Source organism: Ictidomys tridecemlineatus, chromosome 3 (assembly GCF_052094955.1).
Source record: "Ictidomys tridecemlineatus isolate mIctTri1 chromosome 3, mIctTri1.hap1, whole genome shotgun sequence".
NCBI lineage: Eukaryota > Metazoa > Chordata > Mammalia > Rodentia > Sciuridae > Ictidomys > Ictidomys tridecemlineatus.
The window spans coordinates 153,519,936-153,546,177 of record NC_135479.1 but is presented as its reverse complement, the minus strand read 5'-3'; the positions used below and the strand labels follow the sequence as shown (position 1 = coordinate 153,546,177).

Here is a 26,242-nt window from a genome sequence, read left to right as displayed (position 1 = left end):
CCCTTTATGACATACTAGACTTTATTCTATGCTCTCTCTCTGGGAGGTAATGTACAGTGGTAGAATGAACATTTAATATTTGGCAGTAGAAAGATTAGTTTTGATCTGAAGTCAAGGAAAATGTCATGAATTTTAATTTCCTGGAGTACATGTGGGAATAAATGACTTTGATGTTATTATTTTACATTTTTAATATATTAGGATATATTTTATCCATTCATTCATAAAACCACGCATAAGTGAGACCAACATCTGAGTATCTCCTACCCAGGCAATGGAATACTAACACTTTTGAAGCATTCCTTCATACCAGACCCCTAGCCTTTCCTAAAATGTATTAATTATCCTGAATTTTGCATTTACCATTTCCTTAATTTATCATTTTTACTATACCTGTCAGCTATTTCTAGGCAATAACTTGATTTATAGGTATTTTCACTTTATATAATTTTATCTAATACAAATTTCTCTTAATTTTTCCCCTCAAAAATCATGTTGTATTAACTAAGCTTTTGTGGGTGACTTTAGCAATAGATCTTTTATCTCCAAGTTCTGTGTTTCAGTTTCCTCCACAGAAGAGTTAAAACTGGATCATTTCTAAATACTCTTCCAGATCTGAAATTCTAATTTTAATTTTTTATAAGTATAGGGATATATGGTTTGTTCTAACAACATGGTTCTATCATAATTACTATTCATTATTTATTTGAGGTCAATTGATCAGGAACACAACCCCTGTAGAGATGTATCACAGAATTATTTTCAGACATATGGAAAAATTTTAAAGATTGTTTGAATATTTCAGTATGCAAGACAATAGTGGCACATGCAATGATCAGAAACAACTGAATTCACAATGCAAAAAATGCAAAGTTTATTTTCTTAAATAAAATACTATATTCATATCTATACAAATAATTATTACAACCATTAAAATGTTACATTTAACAATAAAAATTTCAAAACTTTAAACAAGAGCATGGTTCAGAATATTCACACCCTAATACAATGCATTTGTAAAAAGATGTCAAAATAAACAGGACCCATTCTTATTTACAATTGTAGGACAATCCTGATCTTATTATACATATCTGCTCTGGATTCCATTAAAAAACAAATTAATTTCCATTAGAATTACAAACCAGGTGATTTACAGTAATAGGACACAATGCACAGCAGACCCTGCTGGCATAATAATAGATACAAATATTACACTATTGAAGCAATAAACTTAGTTTTTGTCCGATGACTGCCCTACAGTAAGCTCCTCACCCAGTGTATCTATAAATAATTTGTGAAGGAATTATGTTCTCAGATTTTTCAAACTTTTTTTTTCCAAAATGAAAATATATATATATGTATAGATATTTATATAACCTGCTGAAAGTGGAAGCAAATCTTTTCTTCACAGTAACACAACTGCAGCATCTTAAGCAACACTGTCTGGTCCCTTTCTTCTTGGAAGATCAAAAGTTTAGCTTCCCATCAAGGTTACTACTCTAGTCAAGCCCAGTGCCTTGGTACCTCACAGATGAAAGTGATCTTAAAACTTTAGGGGTGGGAGGGCAGAGAGCTCTCAGAAAAGTGAAGAAGGGATTTAAATAGATCAAACTTTAAATTCCTATGGCATAGTATGGTGTATAGTTGCACATACAACTAAGCAAAAAAAAAAAAAAGATCATCGTTTTAAAAAACATGTTACATTATAAATCAAGTTACTTTTTATGTCTCATGACACCTCTAGTGAGAGATTATGTGGTCATTCAAAGTAACACCAATGTGGATATGATGCCCAACATCTTCAACTTAACTCACATTTATGAAGCAATTGACCACCATATGCCAGAAAAAGATTACAGTTGATAGTTTGTGCAAATCCAGAAATAGGGATGCTAAATGACCACCATATATAATCTCTGTGTTTCAAAGGAGTTTTGCTACTAACTAGTTTTTGCTTTGTTTTGTTTTAACAAGATCAACTTTGAAGATGGCTCAGAGAATGATAAGGCAACAGTGAGAATCTATTGTACTTGCTTCTAGGAGGTGTTTGATTACATACCTTGCACCATCCTGGCTGGTCCTTTCTATCATGGAGAAGTTGATGATATATTCCAATATCTGGTCTAAGGACCAGAGGCACAGTTTTAGGTAAAATGCAGTATTAGCAGAGAGGCATTGGGAAAGAGCTAGAAACTCTGCATTCAACAAGGTCCTCAATATTTATGCCAAGTATATCTGGATTGCCTCAATCTAAGTTTGGTGATGCCTACAGACTCATAGAAACACTCTCTAGGTTTCACTCTTTTAGATAAAACAACCCAGGAAGAGTGGAATGCAGAGAGTATAGTTAAGTCCAAAAGGGACACTTTTATGTAGAACTCTGGGGAAAGAAAAATTGTAACATTCAGCCAAAAAGGCATACCGGGAAGAAACTAATTTCTGCCTTTAATTTGCATATTGGTATCATAAAATCACCACTGAGATCAACTCTACACTAGTTTATCTGGTCATTGGTTATTACTATTGCCCTTTAGATGTACACAGCCATAGGTGCATTACCTAAGGCAAAGGCAGCACTTATCTAGATAACAGAATTGCAATGACTTCCAGGCTCCTCAGAATATCAACCCAAAGCCATTTCATTTTGTTATCACCTTTGCCCTTTCTTCATTCCACCATGAAAAGAAAAAAAAAAAAAAAACAAGTCCACCAAACCTAGGGAAAGAGCCATATGGCATATTAAAATATTTTAGAACAATTCTGAACTAATACTGTTGTTGCTACTTAAGAGAATAGGAAGAAAGAATATGGTTCCCAAAGCCAAAAATTGGGAATCACTAATTTGGAAGTATGACTCACTCCCACAAACTAATCTATTAGATGGTAGAACCAATAAATGTTTCAAGGCAAATGAATAGTTATCCTGCTAAGGAAATGACCAGGCTCCCTGTCCCCTATTTGATATGGAACAGATATAAAATAATAAGAAAATAGGTACCTATGTAGAAAAGAAAGGAGAAAGTTGAGAAGATGCACATTAATAAGTCTTTCTCAAAATTTTTAATATCACTTCCATTAAAATGCGTGTCCACATTTTTTGGAATATAAGTTTTAGCCTCTCAATGAAATGACTGATGTTAGAAGGCAAGAACAAGACAAATGAACTATCTTTAAAATTTTTAAATGATTTTGTACTTTAACAACGTTGAGTTTTTAAAGTTGATCTTCACTGTAGTTCAACATAACTTTGACTTATGACTAGAAGTTGCTGTGAAACAATATGGCCTTCCTTCCCACAGTTTAGATATGTTAAATTTTATAAATCATGATTACTATGGAATTCTCATTCCTTACTTAAAAAAAGTGCAAACTCTGGTGTCCCAAAATATCTGACAATAAACAAAATTAAATTTCCTGAAGTGGCATAAAACATGACACATTCCAAAGTAACCTGTATTTTCCAAAAAATAAATACTTCCAAAATGGATTTATTTCATCTATGATTTATATATTTAACAAATGCATTGATAAGGTTTATACATGAGGAAAAATCTAAAATTTTTCACTTCATAGAACTTATTAAATGTTGAGAAGAATCAACTATTTTCTTTAACTGATTCTATGTGATCAATAATACTAAAAGAGAAATGATTCAATGACTCTCACTTATGATTCAGACATCTGCGTATTTTCAGAAGTTGAAAAATTATTTGTGGAAATAGTTTAACTTTGTATATCATGTGAGCAAGCCAAGAATAACATTTCAATTTACAATAGCCAAAATTGACAGCATTTTCTGCCATTTCTGTACCAAAAGATTATATACTGATATCACTAAATCCTATATAACAAATTTCCTGCTCAAAACCACGTACTTCAATTCAAATACTTAATACTGCTGGTAAGTACTCATGCTTTAAAATCAAATAAGAGTACTTTGGTGTGAACACTCAGAATTGATCCCATATATAAAATGATCTCTAACATATATATGCTTTTGTCTATAAGATAATTAAAGTTACATATAAGCTGGAGCCCAATTATTTGCAGATGGTCAAACAACAAGCCTTTCTTAGACTCATTCAATATCAGTGTTATAGTCTTGGAATAAAACTTCTGAGGAATGAAAATGCTATTTCTGAATATAGATGAACAGTAAAATACAATCAATGCAATAGAAATAACTGAAAGTAACAGATTTTTGAGCCCTTTGAACTGCAATGTTTAAACTGAACTCTTCATCTGGGTGTGGTAGAGAGCCCCTAGAAAAGCTACTTGCAAAGGTGGGGCAGGAAGATCTCTTGAGCCCAGTAATTTGGAACTAGCCTGGGTAACAAGACCCAATCCTAGAGGTGGAAGGGAACTGAGCTTCACCATGGCCTGTTACCTTTGCTCCAGTTACATGAAGAAGCCTCTAGTCCTACAGAACTCAATGGCCACTTTTATGTGGGGGTATGTGTGAGACGGACAGGCATAGAAGAAGGAGGAGGAGAGGAAGAGATAAATATTTAGAAAACTGCCCTTCTTGAATTGGCAGATTAGCCAGGCAAGTGGCACAATCCTGTAATCCCAGGTACTTGGGAGACTAAGTAAGGATGATCACAAGTTCAAAGCCAGCCTCAGCAACTCAGTGAGGCTCTAAGCAATTTAGTGAGACCTTGTCTCAAAATAAAAAATGAAAAGTACTGGGATGTGGCTCAGTGGTCAAGCACCCCATTAAATCCTCAGTACTCCCCCCTCCAAAATTGGCAGGTTGAACTTTTCAAGTACTAAGAAAAAATTGAATATTAAAGCTTAAAATTCAGAGAAATAAAAAACAAGTTGTAGATCTTGCTGTGGTTTTTCTCCAAAAAAGTGTAATTGCTATGTTTATACATTCTTATATAAGTAACTTATTCATGAAGTTCTTCTATTTTCTCCCAAGACCATTTTGAAGGGAGGCAATACAGGTTTCTATGGTTTATGCTATTTCTTTGCTCCTGGAGACTGCTTTAGCAGGCAGCAGAAACAGATGGTAAGGTTTGGTGAGAACACTGAAGAGGCATAAGTGACCATTTCAGTCTGCAGAAGAGGGATGCAGGAAGTAATTGCTCTGACCAGGCCACAGGAGGCTTTGTTAGGATGGAAATAAATGCTGGTCCCAGACTTTACTTTTTTTTTTAACAGAGCAGACAGAACAATTTATATGCATTTTCCCCACCTCATTCCATTTTGGGCAGAATATAACAACAAAAAGTCATAGTTTAATAGGGTTAAAAAATCAGCATATCATATACAACTGTTTTCTTAGGGTTTTGCTCATTTGTTTTAGTTCTCAAAATTTAATGTATGTTTTAAAATTTATTATTAAATTCCTGGGGGTTTATAAAAAAAAAAACCCTCACCTGCATCAAGTTTTTCTATACTTTAGCAGGTCTTAATTTCCTATTTTCAGATGGAAAACCTATTGTTTTCTCAAATTTATTTCCTTGATAAATAAAATTGCATGAATTTATGGTGTACAACATGATATTTTTAAGTATGTATACATTGTGGAATAGAAGGGACCAGTTTATACTTTAAAATCTGTCCGTTTTCATGTATACTCTCACATACACACATGGGCATATATAAAGACTGTATTTTTTTGAAGCACCATTTCACATTTACCATCAAGAAAAAAAATATTGAACCAACACATCTTCTCATTATGATAATTTTGTATAAAGGATAATAATGCAATATACAATGCCTTATTTAAAATATAAATATCGATAAATGAAAATGCTGAGAGAGCTTAAAACTCTGTTCAGAAATATTTTTAAAAGTAAGACTCAAATAAAAATAAAGATCCTAAATGCATGACTTGCTGATCAGTCCTAATATTTAAATTAATGGAAAAGAATTTATTTCAAAGTCAAATAAATGAATGAAGAGAGAACACTAAATTAAAACTCAATCGACAAAACACCAATTGTTAACGACTCCATGAAAAACTCCACTATATAACTGCTTTTATCCTTATGGCCTGATGCAAAATACAAGTACGTGATGGAGAACAATTGTGTCCTTTACTTTTTACCTTTCTATTTTTAAGGCTAATTGTCTGGGAAGACTTTTGCTTTAAAGATCCTGGCACATTGAAGGACAAAGTGGCTCCTTACTTTGAAGAACAGATAACTTATGAACAATTAGAATCAAGAAAGAAGACTTTCCCTAAGCCAAACTTTAGGATGAAGGCTTATTAGATAATTAATTTATCTGATATCTGCTTGACTGTATGGACATTTAATTTAACATCAATTCAACACCGTCACAGCTGAGAAATTTTTTTAGAAGTTGACACCATCCATCATCTGGTTATAAGCCATTGGCTTTATCAAGTTGCTTATGTTTTGAATAACAACTCAACTATTTTAAAAATTACCAGTGATGATGCTTAAAATCTCAGTCCCTTCCTACCACTCAGCACATACCAAGGTGAGGTCCCCCAATTTTCAGTTGACTTATATTCAGGGAATATAAAATTACAAATCAAACTTGGAAATATCAATATGCTTAAACGCTTGAAATATAAAAAACACTCCATGCACTTAAAAAAACATAATTTGTTTTTGACAAATTTTGCATGATCTCAGACATGGACATGGGATCCCTACATTCAGAAGATAATTGAAAATTGATTATACAAACACACACAAAATTCCTCTCTTCATGTACACGTACCTGTACGTGTGCATGCACACACAAGTACTTTTATAATCTCACTCAAGACCTTTAATATCTTCACATTTAGTTTATCTATATTTAAACAGCTGAACTGCAATCATGACCTAAAATATGGCTTATGTTGTGGGCAGGTCTGTTCGAGGACTGCTTGGAAGAGTCAGAGGCAGAGGAGTTTGCTATTGTAAGCAAAGGAGACATTGCTGAGCCATCAGGAAGAGCTGTTGCTATTTCTGGAAACAAAGATGTCATATTAAAATTGGATAAGTGAGAGTTGGTCATGTGCATTGGTGGCATATCAGGGAGTAAAGGAAAACTTGGTTGAGCAAAGCCAACAGGTCTGGGAGGAGATAAAATTGATCCAAATCGGTTATTTAAACTTCCACTGTTTACCTTCTCTGTGCTAGGATTTGAGAACATTTGATTAGAAAAATAAGGGATTGAAATATCATTGGACAGTGTAGGATGAGCAGGAGAATATGGGGGATAGAATGAAGGTAGAGTATTTTGAGGATCTACTGGAATGAGGGCTGGAGTTCGAGTGGCACTGGGCTGCGTAACCTGTGGAATGAAAGAAGTATTAGCATTTATTGGTGGATTCATACCACCCTCAGGAATAAAAGGAAAACCAAAATTCTGTGATAGCGTATGCTGGTCAGGACCTGAATTATCATTAGGGACTTGTGGACTATCAGGCATGAAACGAACAATACTTCCTCTCTTCTCCGTAGTGGGCTGTTGACGTCCAAGAATCATACTGCCACTAGTAGAGAGAGGAAGATGGGGAAGACTTGGATCAAAGACATTACTATGCCTTTGGTTTCCAGAACGATTCCTCTCAGGTTGACGAATTTTGGAACCACTGCTATCTTGCAAGGGATGTCTTGATCTCTGGGGAACTGAAGAATTAGCTTGACGTACAGGAGGGCCTTGGTCAGCATTTCCATGAGACACAGATGGGTGTGGCAAAGCTGGCCTTGCAACCCCATGCATGTTGGTTGTGACAGGAGTGTTCATGTGGCCCTTGGTCCCATGACTGTCAGTAATCCTCATGGGGTTGGACTTCTGTACAGAAACATTGGGACTTGTGTTTCTACCTTGAATATCTCCTGAGGAAGAGGAACTTGAAAAAGGAATATTCAAGGAGTTGTTCCTTGTGTTAATTGCACCTAAAGACATGTCACAACTTTCCCTATTCTGATTCTCACTCTCTCTTCTAATATGGACACTTTCATGAGCTGGAGGACAATTATATTCAATTGCAGAGGATGGACCACACTGTGTATTCCTCTGATGTTCTGAGAGTGATCTCTGGCTCCCAATGACCTGATCACCAAGATGAGGGGCTAGCAAACTCTGCATAAAACTTTGGTGACATGTATTTTCACTATCCCTTGGTGGGATAGCATTTCCTGTTGGGATGCTCTGAACTGGTGGATACGGTAATCGCTTCTGACGGTCAATTGGTGGTGGGCCAGTGTTTTGACTAATCCGAAAAGCCTGAGACTGCATACTCCTCAATGAAGATACAGGGTTAACTATTTCATTATTTCTTGAAGACTGTACTTCAAAATTATTCTGGGGCTGCTGACCGGCTCCACTTGGTTTAAATGTCTGACAATCAGAAAGGCGAATATCTGAGGCAACAGTATGGTCTACACGACCCTGCATATTATGAATAGCCAAGCTTTTATTTCTGGGAACATCAAGATAGCTTCTCATTTCAAGCTGATCTGAAACTCTGGAACCCTGAATTGATATACCCATTCTCTGCTCTGAATTAGAAGATGTCTTTCCAATGAGTGCCTCAGCAGAATAACTGGAAACGCGATTTCTCTCTGGCCTGTGTGGAGTACAGGTCATATCTGAAGGTCTAGTCACAATACTCGACTGGGACACCATTTGCTGCTCCAAGCCTCTTGATGTCAAAAGTCTCTGCATTGGATTATGCCCAGACACATGTTCAGAAGAAATCCCCGATCCTGGCTGTCTGCTTCCAACGTCCTGCTGCTGGTGCATAATATCTTGATTGAGGTGGTTTTGGGGATGGCTGTGATGGTTCCGGCTAGTTGAAGGGTTTTCACAGCTCTTTTCTGGCTGGGAACTTCCAAAGTGTTGCTGCATCTGTTGCTGCATTTGTTGATGGTGGGGATGTGGCTGGCCACTCTTGGGTCTGGCTTGGTCAGTTCCATGATGCTTTGGTTGTAAGGAAAGCTGAGAGGCCTGACTGCCCTGAACGAGATTCCTTTTTTTCTGCATCTGAACTTCCTGTTGCAGAGTTCTCTGTTGGTGCACATTATGGGGCTGAGAGTGAACAGCAGTCTCTGCATGAGGTACGTGATGCTGCAGTTGATACAAGTGATGCCTTTCTCTTAATTGCCCTGCTTGCTGTTGCTGCTGCTGCTTGATGTACAGATGGTTACTATGAAGGTGAGAGACACCTTGAGCTGGAACATGCTGTTGCAGGGCTTGTAGATGCTGACTTGCCTGGGTTTGCTGCTGCTCAGCAACTGAAGGCTGAGAGCTACACTGAACTTCAGCTTGCCTCAATGCAGGGGACACAAAGTTGTTACCAGGTGGAAATAATCGTGTAAGGCCATCTCCATGTGCTGGGTTGCTAACAGGCACAACTGAGTTTGAAGAATTGGGAGGGAGCTGACTAACCATCATTTGAGTTTGATCAGAAATGCTGTCTGGAGTTCCACTCATTAGGGACATGTTTTCAAGCCTGAGGGGGACTGGTTGACAATGCTTTTGACGTTTGGCTGAAGACAGTAAAAGGTCATCTTGGACAGAGCGCTTAGCAGAATCTTTTCGGCTTTCATGACTTGGCTTTAAGAGGGACTCTTGAATCTGTGAATTCGGTATGGTATTATTCATAGTACTTAGCTGGTCTTGAGAATATTCTGTCATCAGAGGTGGTCCAGGAGGCTGGCTGCTGTAAGAGCTAGAGGAAACAGTCAGATTAACTGTTGCAGAAGCAGTTGTTTGCTCTGAAGTTTGGGAGAGACCTGCACAGCTGACTAATGGATGGCTGATACTGCTCTGATGGATGAGATTATTCACACTTAAACTGGTGAGGCTTGGTGGCTGAGAAGTTGAAACCTGTAAGGAACCATTTGATGTTTTAATTCCTAGAGAGCAACTTGGTTTTTCAAGGGGCCTGTCCACTGTTACTTCAATTGAATCCTGAGAGTTAAGTTCATTTGGTGTTGCTTCTGTCTGTCCTGTGCCATTCTCTTTAGGGATCTGTGATTTGAAAGACTGGTCTCCTTCTAAAGATGATGCTTCAGAAGGCTTTGAAGTACCCTCCCTTACATCAGCCTGAATGCCAACTCTTCCCTTCTCAATGTTGTGATGGCCAAAAATAACTGTTGCTGCAAGAGCTACTATATCAGGTTGCCCTGCAAAGGTATAGCTGTCACATGTATTAGTTGAGGTACTGCTGGTCACATCTTCTCTAGTTGTTTCGGGAAGCATGGATGCAACTGAGAAACTGCGAGTACTTCCAGAGCTGGTTGATGAGGGGGAGTCAGCTTGCCTACTGGTGAGCAAAGAACCATTAATAACTTCCTGATCAGGTAGGCAGGACTGATGCTGTGGTGGGTCTCTATCATCGTTGTTCATCAGTAACAGTTCCTGCTTGGGTTGTAAATCAACACTTGAATCAATTATCTTAGAATTTTCTGAAGAAAAGTCAGGATGATCCATAGGGTCAGAAAGAGTTGATTTCTGGGGGTCTTTTTCTTTAGCAACATCAGATAGTAATGTAGTTAAACCTTGCCCTTTTAAGAGACCTGCAGTTTGCATTGTATCAGATGACTCTTGCTCGATCCTGCAAGGTTCGGCAATGATTTCTACCTCAGAAACACAGTCAGTACTTGTAGTCCTTGTGGAGGATGACAAACCAGACACCTGAGAAACCAAAATCTGAGGATTTGGAGATGGAATCAATACATTGGCTGAAGTACAGGATTTGGTAGCATCTGACAATGCTAAGCTAGTTGGTGGTTTATCCTGAGAAGTCTCTCCTTGCAAAATGGGGGTAGAATCTTTGGATTTTGCTGGGGCTACTGTACAATGTTCACTTGTTCCAGATTCTTGGGAGGGTGAGCTAGACTCTTCTGCTGACTTAGATTTGGATACAGATTCAGGTATTACTGATTCAGAATTTAGCATGTCCAAAGAATGTGAAGCAGAAACACTTCCACTATTTGCCTGGGACAGAGTGACAGGTGGTAGCACAACAGGAAGGCTTTCCAGCAGTCCAGGAGTACATGATGGCTCTGCTGCGCTTTCCATGTTGGGGCAGTCTGACTTGCCCACCTCTCTGACTGGATTCAGAGGACATGTGGGTTTGCTAGCCGCTATATGTTTCTTGGCACCTGGCTTCTTATTTAATCTTTTTGACTTTGTAGTAGGTGGCAAACAAGCAACAGTGTTCATTGAGGAAGTAGTCATAAGATTAAAAGTACCAGGGGGTATGGCCGAATTGTCAGTTGTCATGGGAGGTGCTACAGTTGTTGTTAATGAAACACAGTTAGTTGGGGAGGTTTGACTATTTGCAGCAATTTGAGAATTGGCAGGCTGGCTAAGAGATAGTTGCACACAACTCTGCCCAGCCATCTGTGAGATGCTTTGATTGAGGCTGGCCAAAGCACCAAATGTATTCAGGGCAACATTGGTATTTGGATCTTCGCTGGTGGTGGGTTGAATAATTTGCATAGGGGTGTGATTTGTAGTTCCTGATGAAGACATCACAGGCTGCAAAGCAAAGAGCTGTCCATTTAAAGAAATGGTTTGAGGCTGTTGTTGGTTTGACATGGTAACAGAAAATGTCTGTGTTGAATTAGATGTTGACAAAGATGAAGGTCTTGGTAATATGTGGACAAGGTGCTTTCCTCCAAAAGTTTGTGGGGTTGAAACATTTTGCACTGAATGATTAGACCCAATTATAGCACTGGCTCCATTGACAGGGAGTCGAACAGAAGCAGGAGGTGGAGCAGAGAGGAGTGGCAACGGATTCTGATTAGCTGCCTGGATGATGACTATCTGTTGACCTACTGTTTGGTTGGGAACTTCTGCCCTCACCACTGTGGGGCACGGGGTAGTGCTGGGGGGCTGAAGAATGATAACATTTTGATTAGCTGGAGTTGCATTAACAGCTGACCCAACTGGCTGAGCCATCTGAATCACTTGCATTGCTGAATTCAGTGGAAGGATATTTTTTGGTGGCTGAGATTTAATTTGTGGCTGGGCAATTAGTGGCTGCACAGGTAAAGATGGACAAGAAGGCAAGGTTACAACTACTTGCTCAACTGATAACCCATCTGTTGGAAGGGAATTATTTAAGTTGATGCTTGTAGCCATGTGTCTACTGTGGTTGCTTGCAGTGGGGCTAGGACCAGACTCATTTAGTACTGGAATCACAGTGGAAGATGGTGTCTGGCTTAAGGGCTGAATAGTGTTTCCTGCCAGCTGCAAAGTAGTCCATGTTGTCTGTGTGTTTCCAGCTGAAGAAATTCGAGTAAGGCTATTAATGTTTTTCAAATCTGAAGCACTAACACTTGAAGAAGGCAAAGAACAAGAAAGAGTCCAACCACTGTCCAAAGGATTTGTAGAAAGAGTGCTCACAGGAGTAGTAGTCTTCTCTACTCCAGAGGCAGATGGTGCCACCACTGAGGTCGTACTTGTCGAGATTGTGCACTTGCTAACACTCACTGGAGAAGAATCACCTGCAGATCTAGGGAGCTGGGAACAGACTGCAGTGGTAACTGAAACAACAAAGGTGTTTTGAAAGTCACCTCTGAAGTCCTGTGTACTCAGACAGGACTTGGTTCCACAGTGTACTTTAGTGGCAGATGCTGAGGAGCTTGGGGGGACACTTGTAACACAAGGGGCTGTCCTCTTTAATAATTTAGGGCTCTCTTGCCCATTATTAGTTTCAGAAGAATTTTGATCATTTAGACCTGTGTGCAAAGACTGATGTTGGTGAGGCTCAGACCCAACTGAAACAGCAATTAGTGAGCTCCCAGTGGCACCAAGCACACTTGATTCACTTTCGGAGGTGGAAAGCTCAAGAATATTTTGAGCAGAAATGGTAGCAGGAAGACAAAGAGGAACAGGCTGGTTGGCAGCCAGTGCAGAAACTGTGGTCTGATGCCACGGCTTGTTTTCAGAAGGGTAAACTCCAGAAATAGACACAGGAGTCACAAGATTGCAAGTCCTCTGCACCGGCACCACATTGGCGGTTTGCTTTTGTAAATTATGACTGACATTAAAGGTTATCCCCTGAACAGCTGTCCCCTGGCTGTTTCCACCAGGCTGACTCCCATTGGAATAAACAATGATATTTTTTTGAACTTGGTCACTTGGAATAACAACAGACACCTTTGAGTTTTTAAGATTTCCTTTCCAATGGATTGTGGGGTCATCATACAAGCATATATCATTTGCTTTCAGTAATTCAATATATCGGCCATTTTCTTTTTGGATTTCTTCCAGTTGTTTCCGTAATTTTTTAATTTCTTCAGCTATAAGTTTAAAAATAAAAATTAAAAATTACTAGTGAATGTCACTATTTACAATAACTTGAGAAAGAACTATATACTAAACTACTGAATTCTAATGCTAGCATTCTAGAAACCTAAACTGAGAATTCTTAGCTCTTTGTTAATACAAGTTCTTTCTTCTCTTTAGAATGGTACTCAAGCCCCTATCCCATTCTTTTAAAAATATCTATCTTTAAAGGCCAACCACTGGAAAATAACTTATAAGGCAGAAATCTTAAAATTCCCAATTTGAAAATTTCTAATAGAATAGCTATGCAAGTAAAGCAAAGGAAGACTTATTGATATAATGGTAACATGGTAGGAAACTCACACTGAAAATGCCTATAATACCATTTAAATGCTGCAGTAACTAACATAACCTGTGGTAGTACCAAATAGGTCTTTATAATTATAATTGTTTGAGCTTTCATTTTACCCTCTGAAACAAACAATGGAGACTAAAGTGGAAACGAGAACACATAAGAAGTAGAGTGGTAGAGTATCAAAGAGGGTACCAGCAATGGAACCTGCATTTTCCTTGGTAGGGCCAAGGCAGGTGCACTGCTGAGCAGTGAAGACACCTGCTATACCCTTCTCTTTTATAAGAGAGACAGCTTCACCCACAGGTCCTAAGAGGGCAGAGTTGGTTGATGGTATTTATACTCTTGACTCCTTTGCCTCATACATCCCCATCTGCCTTGTCATAGTGGTAAGTATTCTTATCCTTGCCTCAAAAGACTCATGTTCTAGGATGTAGCCTAAAATGAAGAGTTTTATTTCAACAAGGATGACCTGAGATTGGCAGATCATTTAAACTATGAGACAAATATTAGAATCTCAAAGGATAATTGTTTGGCATAGTGGCATGTGCCTGTAATCTCAGGGACTCGAGAGGTTGAGACAAGACGATCACAAATTTGAGGCCAGTTTTAGCAACTTAGTGAGACTCTATCTCAAAATAAAAAATACAGGCTGGGGTTGTAGCTCAGTGGAAGAGCACTTGCTTAGCATGCATGAGGCCCTGGGTTTGATCACCAGCACCACATAAAAATAATAAAAAATAAAATAAAATAAAGGCATTCTGTCCATCTACAACTACAAAAAATAAAATTAAAAAATAAAAGATTTGGGGATGTAGCTCAATGGTAGAATGTTCCTGAGTGCATTTACTATGTATGAGGCTTTAGTCTAAATGCTTTACCTCTATTCTCTCTTTTAATTCTCATAAAAACCATAAAATGAGATCTATTATTATTATTACCATTTTAGATAAAAGAAATAGGTTCAAAGTAATTATCAAATTTGCGTAAAATCATCCATGTAAATACTCTGATTATCCTCATTTTAAGATACCTATAATCCCAGCTATTTGAGAAGCTGTGGTAGAAGGATCTCAAGTTCAAGGCCAGACTGCGTAACTTGGTAAGACCCTATCTCAAAAATAAAATAAAAGGGGCTGGGAATGTGGCTCAGGGGTAGAGTCCTTGTCTAGTATGCATGAGGCCCTGTGTTCAATCCCTAATACTAGGTGGGGGAAGAGGGAAGAATAAAAACAATAGGGAAACTGAAATTTGGGGAGATTAAATAACTGGCCAAAGGGTACTAAGTGAGAGAACAAAGGTGAGACTACAACCCAAGTGGGCCTGGCTCCAAGGCGCTGCTTTGACCACTATGCTGGAGTGTCATGTGAATGATGAGTATAAAGAAGCAGCCACCAGGGACTGGGGTAGTAGCTCAGTGATAGAGAAATTGCCTGGCATATGTGAGGCACTGGGCTCAATCCTCAGTACCATATAAAAATAAATAAAAAAGAACTATAAAAAAGCAGTCACTTGGGGGGAAAAGGCATAAAGCAGAAGCACAAAAAGAACCAGAAAAATAATAGTGACAGAAATGACAACTCAGTCATATCTGTGCTACCTCTAAACCCTAGCCTGGATATTCCTGAGTCCCATGCACCTGTATTTTTTCAACAGCTTCCCTTTTCCCTAAGGTAACATGAATGCCTCAGCCTCCATGCTTTGAAATAAAAGGAGCCTTCTCTAAAAGAGTCAACATATCATCTGACTTCCTGTTCCTTTTGTGAGGTACCTCATAATGGAACACAGATTATTGTATCTCACTATCTGGCAGCGTCACACAAAACAGCCTAGACCATAAAAGACAGTTGACCTAGGAGGGGGATAAATTGTTATTTCACTAAAAGCTAACAAAGAGAATTCCAAAATCTGAGGTCCTGGATATACTTTCAAATATCTTTCCTATGTGTTGTAATAAACAGCCCAGCAAATTCTGCTTTATTTCTCTCCTTTTAAGGTGGCTGACTGACCTGTCACAGAAAATTCTCTGCTCTTGTCAGAGCCATAAATAAAGAACAATTAAAACTGTCCTATCACCCTGAGCTTTACACTTGTCTGGGATATTATTGTTTTCAGCTTCTCTCCAAGAGTGGTAAAACTCATTGACAGCATAAAAAAAAAGTCATTTCTATCTAAAAATCAAATATTATTAAATGATCAGGCAGCTGGATGCATATATTATATCCACACAAACAATTATGAATGAATGTTTTGACCTTTTGAGTTAATGCAGTTAAGATTTGGCACAGGCCTATCCTATCCTGTTAGTAAGTCACACAGAGCAGAACTCCTCCCCACATCCTCTTATGGGAATCCCCTAGCTACAAGATCCAACTGGGATAAAGGAGATTAAGTATTATTAGTATCATGAGTGAGGCAAACATGAAGTACACAGAAGAATCTAAAATCAAAACCATGTATGCACATAAGATTACAGTTGTTCCCAGAGGAGACAGCAGAGTTAAAGTGACTTTATTTGAAATATTATTCTCCGAGACCCCTTGAGTGCAAGGTCTTAATAATGCTTTTGTTTGTTGATTTAGTTTTTGTTATTGGGGATTTGGGCCGGGAGGCAGGTAGGGGGTTCTATATCTATATAAATTTCACTGTAACACAAAGATCTAAGCATTTAACAAAAATCATAAAGTAAGACTCTCCAAGTTGTTACCTTGTTCATTGTTTCCGCCATTAAGCAGGAGTTCATCATTTTGCCTTTTCAATTCTGTTATGTATTTAAAGGCTTGGTCCAGGATCATATTCTTGCTCTGCCAAAGAAAATTAATGATTTAAAACTTCACTGAAGGGTAAAAACTTTCCAGAAGAAACTGAAATCTCTGGCTTCATCTCACATGTGATATGTAACATTTCAAAATTTAAAGCAGGCACCATATTCAAACACTTCTACTAAATATCTATCAGGCTTTGTCTTTCTTTTCTTTTTGGTACTGGGGGTTGAACTTGGGCCTTATTAAGCACACACTCTATCACTGAACTACATCCCCAGTCCTCTATTGGACTTTTACTATGTGTCAGGCTCTGTTGTTTGAGGCACTGGGATACAGTAATAAAACAAAGCACCTGTCCTTGAAGAATATAAATACATATGCAAAATAATCAGGTGATGACAAGATTATACACACATACAAAATAAAATAGCAGGGTCCCAGGGAGGGTGTTAAATTGATGGTGGAAGTTACTCTGTGTTGTTCAATGAATGTTTGTGTCTTCCCACCAAATTCATAGATTCTAATCATGCAATAGTCCTAATCCCTAATGGGATGGTATCAGGAGGTGGGACCTTTGAGAGGGCATTCAGTTACTCATGAATGGGTTTAGGGACTTATAAGAAGAGAGGGAGAGATGATTTCTCCTTTTCCTCCATGTGAGGACATAACCAGGAATCAAATATGGATTTTGGACTTTTCAGCTTCCAGAATTATGAAAAATAAATCTTTGTTGTTTAAGCCACTCAGTCCATGGTGTTTTTGTTATAGCAGCCTGAATTATGATGCTCTCTGGGAAGGCCACCCTGTATAGTGACACTTAAGCAAAAATCTGGAAGTAAAAAGCACACTCTGTAGACATCTGGAGGAAGAGGACCCAGGTATGAGGTCAGAAGGCAAAAGGTTCTCAGGCAGGGCTGGGCTGGGCAAGGCTACAACAGCAAGGAGATAAGTAGAGTGAGAATCCTACACATCAGGAAGAGTGGTAGGAGAAAAGGCCAGAGAGAGCCTTCAGGACCATTTAAATATTTCAGACCTTAATGTTATTCTCTACTGTTAGCCGCAGTTATAAATGATCCAAAGTAACAGGGTGAGAAAAAAACATCACTTGATTGAGTTCTGGTGTCATATTCCTAGTATATTCCATTCCTAAGCTTTTCAAAAAGATTGTGCTTTATGTCAAAGTGCTCCTTTATTCTTAATTGATAATTTTAAAAACTGAAACATAATAATTACTTGGCAAAAAAGTAAATATATGAAGAAATAGACATCAAAAGTAACATTTCTTTGTGTTTTAGCTCTCCAGACCCTGTTCCAGAGGTAATAACTATAAACTTACTTGTATATCCTTCCATAAATATGGTATACCGATATGTACATGTATATATATATTTTAAAAATTTTGTACCAGGAATCAAACCCAGGGGTGCTTAACCACTAAGTTACATCCCAGACCTTTTTATTTTTTATCTTAAGACAGGGCCTTGCTAAGTTGCTTAGGATCTTGCTAAATTGTTGGGCCTGGCTTTGAACTTGTGATCTCCTGACTTAGCCTCCCAAGTCACTGGGATTATAGGCATGTGCCACCATGCCTAGCTCAGATATATATCTTTTTTAAAAATCCAGATCAAAGAATGCTATAAACAGTACAGTGTACTTGTTAAAATTTAAAGATATATCTTCTACATATCATCATACAGAACTTAGAAGTCTATCTTATTCTTTCTAATGGCTGTATTTATTTTACTTAGCAGTCTATTCCTGATAAACATTTAAGTTACCTAAGAGCCATTTCTGGTTTCCTTCTTTGGCTACTGAACAATGTGGCAGTAAATATTTAATTTCTCCTCCAGCATACATATTACCTATGGATTGCTCTTTTCATGTATGAATCACTGTAATTTAGTGCTTTGCTTCAACAAGCTTCAATTCTGTGTTCTTCACACTAAGTTCCAGTAGAGACTCAGTAATATAAACCAAGGAAACTATTTTAGAAGAGAAAATTAATATTGTCCTTTCTTGAAATAAGAATCTGAACCAAGGTAGAACCTGATAAATACCCAGGCACCTGACCCTTTACTAGAGATAGCAGGCAGAGCCAGCAGCAATGCTCAAGAAAAACTTTAGGCTACTCTTCTTCTGGGAGCCAAATACTGACTTTCTTTGCACATTCTAGGACACCAAGGAAGAGAAATGGTATGGTTTCCTTTCTTCAGAGAAACTCATGAAAGCCCAAAACATGAAAATATAATTTTGCTGAGCAACTTCCAATATTTAGTGAGCACACCTATTATACATTAAAATGTGGAGAAAGAAAAATCAGAAGACATAGTTTGCCATTGTGTTAAGGAAAGAATACATTTTTAGAAGACTTAAAAACACATTTGTGGAAGTCTAAATCCACCCTGTAGGGGAGAATGAAAGGAAACTGAAGTCTACATTCTTGCCAAGGGGGATACTATTGAGCCGCAAGTTGATTTTGTCTTCTAAATTCCTAGGAAGTTTCAATACTGAGAAGCACCAGTTGCTACAGAAGGTGGGGCAAGGTATAGGGACTTGACCGAGAGGACTTGTTGAAAGGCTCTTAATAAAGCAGTAATAGGAACCATTTCCCCATGCATATATCCTATGCAGTTGGATAACTTCCCCCTTCTTGCCCCAACCACAAGAAACAAGTTTATTTTCTGTGAAATCTGAACCAGAGAATTTTAACCTCAGAGATACTTGGCACAAAAGTGGACACGATGAGGCTCCCAAGTAAAAACAGGGTAAAGTAAAATTTTCCCTACCAAAGAATGACACTTTCTATCCCCAGCATCCCTGACCCAAAATTCGAAATATTACCAAACAAACTCATACTCCTCTCCCACCATTTCCACTTCCAGGTAAGAGACTAACAGATTCCTTCTCAGGAGGGAAAATTAGTATTTATCCCTCAGATTTTTTATTTTTATTTTTATTTTTTTTAGTTCTACCACGACCACAACAAAAAAACTACTAGTACACCATCTAATCTTGCAATAGTCAGGGACACCAAAATGACAAGCCTATTTATTTGATCAGCTTCTTAAATACCTATCCTCAAGTCAGAAAAAAAAATAGCTACCTGTCACTAAGCTTTAAGAAAAGCCTCCAAAAAGAAAGATAAAACATCCAACAAAAGGGGGGAAGAAATCAGAAAACTTCAGGAAAAATCCTAGAAAACATTCAATTAGATTAGATGTTATCAAATTCACATAATTAACATATGGTATTAAACAGGAGAGTTGGAAGAGATCAATTAGTTGAGACTGAAAAAGGAAGATAGAGGGTTTCAGAAATAAACTTTCAAAAGAAGGAAATGGAAAATGGAAATTATGTGGTAAACTTGACCATCCAGGAAACTACGAAGAGCCTGTTGGAAGGATGGAAAGAATTAAAGACAAATATACAGAAATTTAAGCAAATGAAAAACTATGAGTTACATATGAAATGAAACATAATAATAATATACTCCTTGGGTCAACCACAAACAATAGTTACGTATTCTTAATAATATAAAAAATATAAAAACTGAATATCAATTTTAATCAGAATTATATGGGAAAGTCAGGGAAAAAAAAGCACAATAGAATTTTTTAAAAATATTTTTTAATTGTCAATGGACCTTTATTTTGTTTATATAAATATGTGCTGAGAACTGAACCCAGTGCCTCACACATGCTAGGCAAGCGCTCTACCACTGAGCCACAACTCCAGTCCGCACAATAGGATTTTGATAGATAATATCTAAAATGGAAAAGTTAAGATATAGAAATGTAAGTATGTTATTTTGAAATATAACAGTAAGCAAGGTATGATGGCATATGTCTACAATTCCAGTGAGTTGGGAGGTTGAAGCTGGAGGACACAAACTTGAGGTCAGCCTTAGCGACTTAGCAAGATCCTGTCTCAAAATAAAAATAAGAAAGTACTGGAGGGGTAGCCCAGTGGTGGAGAACCTCTGGTTTCATCCCCTAGTACTGAAAGAAAAAAAGAAAGAAAGAAAGAGAAGGAAAAGAAAGAATGGAACACAGTAGTACATTTCACAAGAAGGAACAGTTGAGAATGTTTGCTCTGAGGAGCTGTGTTAGGGTTGGGATGCAGGTATGAGATTAATGTTTGTTTTAAGCTTTTTAGTGCTATTTGCTATGTGCATATATTATTCTTTGTTTAAAGAACTGAATTAAAATTAATTAACAAAAAGCTACTACTAATTATGATATCCTATTATTAAAATTAAAAGGAACGGAGATCATAAGAGAAAAGGTATCTACAACCAAAATTTTACTGTGTAATGAGTAAAAATTTTAATGTGTAATAAAGCAAGTTATGAAAGAACTGAAAGACAGGGAATATATCTTAGTGGTAGAATGCTTGAGTAGCAAGAGTGAGGCCTGGGTTTAATCCTCAGCACCATTAAAAAAAAAGGACAAAGAAAAAGAAAAGAAAAAAAGAAATAGCATTAGATAGATACACATATATTCTTAGAAAGCAATATCTGGAGAGACATGCAACAATATTTTATGAGTAATTATAATTTGGGAGTGGGATACCAATTTTTTAAAAAAATATTTTTTGCTTTCAATATCATTTCAATTGTTTGTTTTGTTTTCAATGAGCATATTTTATCCTCATTTTCAGAAGAAACTAAAAGCTATCTTCATGAGGGAAAACTGAAAGCTGAGATTTTTAAGTACTATTGGGAATCGATAGGGCATGGAGAATAAATAAAGATACTTGGAAGATTCTAGGTAAGAATTTAAAAAGAGTAAAACACATGAATTGGCAGAAAACAAAAGATTATAGACCTTATAAGCAGAGTATATAAACATAATCATAAGACTAAATTATTAAAAGGATCTAGACATTGTATGGTACATTTGACCACGTAGAAAGTTGTACTGAGATTGTTAGAAATGTGGGGAAAACTAATGTTAGGTATATAAAAAATGAAGCAAATGAAAAACGAGGCAATTATGAACTTCAAAAAACTCCCCATAAATGGCAGGTAACAAAAATAATTATTCTAAGTACTGAAAAAATTTAGGGAACTCTCTGTTCACAAGCAATGAATGAAAATATGAGTGGATTCTTACCTGCTTTAGAGCTGGGGAACATGGGATCAGCTCACCTATTCTGTTAATCCCAGCATTAATTTTCTTCTTTCTATGCCTCTCCACTAGATTAAGGGAAAAATCCATATGTCAAACCTTATATTACTCTGTTGAAGTGCCCAATTTTCCCTGGGCAAAGAAATTTTAGGCAAAGAAATCCATTAGAAATGTTTATCAAACATTACTACTGAAGATAAATAACCACAATAAGCAAATCAGATTTCTAACAATGTAATACTTTAGATATAATGTTATAAAATCAACATAAGCAATAAATTTACTAGCATTTTAAAAAATATCATCTATGGACTAGGGATGTAGCTCAGTGGTAGAGCACTTGCCTAGCTTGTATAACGTTCTGGGTTTGATCCCTAAGATCATGCAAAAAAGAAAGAAAATCATCTATAATAATTACATTCAAATTATAAAAAATAGGAATGATTAATACTGTGTTATATTATTATAAATAATTTATTATAGTTCAAGTAACTAAGAGATTTTAATGATAACCATTAGCAACCTAAATCAGAAAACTGCCTTTTTATAAAATCAGACCTTTCTACACAGGTTAAAGAACCTGAAAACACCTTTTGGGTGAACAGATGGCCCTTTTGGAATAGAAACAGCTATTAGTGATGACTTAAAACAGAAAGCAAAAGGCACTGGCTTGTTCTTCTCTATGGATTATGAGCTGTCTACTCTGGTCATGCAGAATCTTTCTATCTAAAAACCAGGCAACTGACAATTTCTCAGTTAACTGCAAAATATTCCAGACTTCCACACTATAACTTTAAAAGGGGCAAAGGACACAGAGATTATCTAATTTCTATAAGGCACTGTAAATAGAAATACTACTCTTAGACATTTTATATTGGGAAGTTTTCTAAAATCTTTCCTTTCTAACAAAGCATAGCAGACTTCTAAGACATCTTTTTCAGATTATTCCCTGGGAAAAACTTGTTTTACAAAATGTATTTATCCAAATAGACTACAAATCAAAATATATGTTTTTTGCTTCATGATCCAGCACTAAGAATAGTCTATTTAATGATATTTAATTACTCTCTCTTAATAAGGCATAGTCAGGACATATTTATGGCACCATAAGAGAGTTGATTATAATGAAAAAATTTAGTTCATATGGCCAAATAAGAATTCATACATCCCAGAAATCCAAAGCAATAAATTAGAGCCTACCTTTCTTCTGAATTCTCCAATAATAATATTTCTTGGTATCTAAGAGCAGATTTTTTAAAATGTGTGGAGTTAAAAAAACTACAACCCAATATTGAGACTCTTTGCCTATAGTAATACTTGGGGTTTCAAAGGCATTAATCTATTTATTATGGAAAACAATCCCACCAGTTTTTAAGACATGTTTCCATAGATAAAAATTTCTCAAAGGTCCTTAAGAAAAAATATTATTTATAGAGTAATAGAAATCAACTTATATGTAAAAGTATTCATAATAATATACATGTGCATTATAACATATTTTTTGTCTGAATGAAGTTTCTGATGGAAAATAAAGTGGCATACAATGTGCCAAACTGAAAACGTATGCACAATCCTATATGTGTTTATCTAGCTTTGGTCTATACTTTTGATGCTTGAGATAAAAATCAAACATTTATTTTCTACATTTCTTTCTATAAATGAAGACTATACAACTTAAGACTGTTCACATACAAGTCCCTTTAAGATCTGTAGTCCACTGCTCATATCTTCCTTACCCCTCTAGATAGCTGTCCCCTCTGGAATTTATTCAGACAGGCACATAACCTTCATTCTACTGAGAAGTGTATCTGGATTTCTTTGGTGGGTGAAATCCCCTCAAACACTAACTCCAGGAATATACTAATCTCTTAATTTATCCAAATAGACTACAAATCAAAATATCATGAGATATCCATGAGACTCAGAATTTTTTTTTTTTTTTTTTTGGTGATTGAACCCAGGGCCTTGTGCATGTGAGGCAAGCACTCTACCAACTGAACTATATCCCCAGCCCAGAGAATATTTTGTCAATTAAAAACAATAAAGGTACATTTTCTTATAATACAATAAATAATGACTCTATGCTTATAACATAAAAACTTAAATATCAACTATGCTATAATTTCATTTTAAAAACAAAAAATGCTAACAAGTAAAATTTAAATTACTGTATCTACCTGCATTGTGTGTTTCCCGGTTTTTCTTTCTGAAACAAAAAGTATAGATAAAAGGTAACATGAAGATAACTGAAAAGCACTTTTACCACTTTATATTTTGAGAACCATAAAATAAGTTTTACAAATTTGTATTTTCAGCATCAATAATAAACCATCTGAAGAAAACTTTTCTTAATATATTATGGTATAAAAACATAACCAAAGATACCTCCATATAAATTCAGAAGGCACCATTTCTAGAACTACAGTTCTCTAATCTTTGATACTCTGAAGTCATGGGTTGAGAATAGAATCAATCACTGAAGACCATAACTATTTGAAACATGTAATTAAGGTGCTAGTAAAATCTCAAGTGATGTGTCCCATAGGTGACTTCTGATGTCTGCCTTGGCACCTAGGCAACAGTAGAGAGTAGCTTTTTAATTCACAGGGAAATGTGGTAGGTGACAGCACACTTAGGCACGGCACTGACAATTGACATTTGAGTCGACTTTTGCACTTAGTAGGTTGTCCAAACTCTTAAATTTCTTAAAAGTCCATCTATTAAAGACATTGATTTTTTCCCTGTTATACATCATTTCTCAATACATTATTATCTTTAAATAGCTATTCAGCAAAGAAAGAGAACAGTGACTTCAATACTAATAAAAGCACAGGCCATGCAATTCTAAGCAGATATTGCCCCAAATGCTACAAATTCAGAGAAGGGGTTATACAAAAACAAAAGTCATATTATGTAAGCACATTGGCATTAATATTTTACAATGTTGCAAAATATGTATTCAAACTGACTGTGACCTAAATGTTTTGGGATCTACAAAAATTCATACTGTATGCTGGTAAAAATGTCACTAGAAACTAAACATTTAGCATAGATTTGATGTATAAATTTAACTATTGATGGTTATAATTATTTGTTACATTTTTGGTACAATAAGGAAGACAGGTAAATTTTAAACATATACCACTTTTAGTAAATCTATATTTAATCTATATTACTTTCAGAGATTATTTTCTAGCCTGAATAATAAAAGTTCATTAAGGACTATCTACTTTGCAAAATGGGATCTAATTCTGCTTCTTAAGTCTGCACTATATTATTTTTGGTCTGTGGACATACCTATGCTGCTTTTTTGTAGGAGTTTCATGCTCTGTCATTTCTGGCATGGTGACAGTGATAGGAACCTATAAAGGGATAGAAAGATACACCAGAATGTTAGTCATTCTAAAGCCTTGGAGAAATTGATCAATAATAATTTGATTTGAACATTAAAATGCTAAAAAAATAAAACTGACATTAAAGCACTATATTAGGTATTGTGAATGGAAAGAGTATAATAGTACAAAATATTACGACTAGTAGATGTAAAACATAGTGAATATCAAATGTGAAGTATAACCAGAAAGTGCTTGAGAAGACTGGAGTAGAAAAATACCATTGTGGACTTGGAAACCAAGAAAAGCCCAAAGGAGATGTGAATTTTAACAATATCTGGAAAAACAGGTCAAACATTCTTAAGTTGGAAAAGTACATTCTTTGTTCATGAAACTGAAATGTAATACAAAATTTGTACTAGGGGCTGTGGATATAGCTCAGCTGGTAGAGTGCTTACTTTGCATGCACAAGGCCCTGGGTTCTAATCCCCAGCACCACAAAATTAAAAATAAATAAATAAATTCCACTAGAACAGTGATCCCCCTCTCTGAATACAGAAAAGAACAAAAAACAAAAAATAGAAGTGACAAGTGAACAAATGTAATATTCCTTACATAGAAGCAAGGATTCATTCATTTTCTGAACTTTAAACTGCTAGAAGTCTCATGGTATCATTTGAGAGTCATTAAAATCTAGGCATAAAAAGCCTATTGATATTTAAAATATCAGGATACTAATAAAGAACATGTTACCATAGGGAAATATGGACATATATAGGGAAATCCTGGAAGTAGAAACATTATTAATTATAGTTACAAAAGGTCAGCAATGCTTTTATTTTCTCCTCTCTGATTGTCAAAAACTTCATAACAAAAATTTTAATGCTTTTAAATTATAGGAACTGAACACCTTCCAAAAGAGGTCCACCAAGTTGGGGTATGTGTTCTGGTATACTGGAAGAAGTACTAGTGTGGTTTGCCCTTTTTCCTCTGAGAGAGGAAAGAAGACAGCAAATATGCAGTATGAAGTCAGAAAACATCAGTTTAAAATCTGGTTCTGGGCTGGGGATGTGGCTCAAGCGGTTGTGCGCTCGCCTGGCATGTGTGCGGCCCGGGTTCGATCCTCAGCACCACATACAAACAAAGATGTTGTGTCTGCCGAAAACTAAAAAATAAATATTAAAAAATTCTCTCTTTCTCTCTCTCAAAAAAAAAAAAAGAAAAAAAAATCTGGTTCTGCTATTTCCTAGCTATTAGGTCTTAGGCAAGTTATCTAACCACTTGAAATCTCAAATATTTTGTCTATGTTATTGGGTTATTTTGAAAACGAAATGAATGCAAAGAGAGCACAACACTATGGTACCTGACAGTAATAACAATTCAATAAATGTGAGCTATGATTATTAATGAGGTATTTCAGGGTAAGCTCCAGCCACAGAA

General features: G+C 36.5%; 1 protein-coding gene across 1 annotated transcript in view; it reads right to left on the bottom strand.

The window, feature by feature from the left end:
• Positions 1–850: 850 nt before the first annotated feature.
• Positions 851–26,242, bottom strand: part of Usf3 (upstream transcription factor family member 3) — a 46,812-nt gene continuing 21,420 nt past the window's right edge. The window contains exons 3-7 of the mRNA XM_078044206.1: positions 24,768–24,832; positions 23,648–23,676; positions 21,456–21,538; positions 16,284–16,380; positions 851–13,238 (exon numbers count right to left, since the gene is read on the bottom strand). Of these exons, the coding sequence (XP_077900332.1) occupies positions 6,787–13,238; positions 16,284–16,380; positions 21,456–21,538; positions 23,648–23,676; positions 24,768–24,814 (6,708 nt within the window). The 5' untranslated portion in view covers positions 24,815–24,832 and the 3' untranslated portion in view covers positions 851–6,786. The remainder of the gene's footprint in view (positions 13,239–16,283; positions 16,381–21,455; positions 21,539–23,647; positions 23,677–24,767; positions 24,833–26,242) is intronic.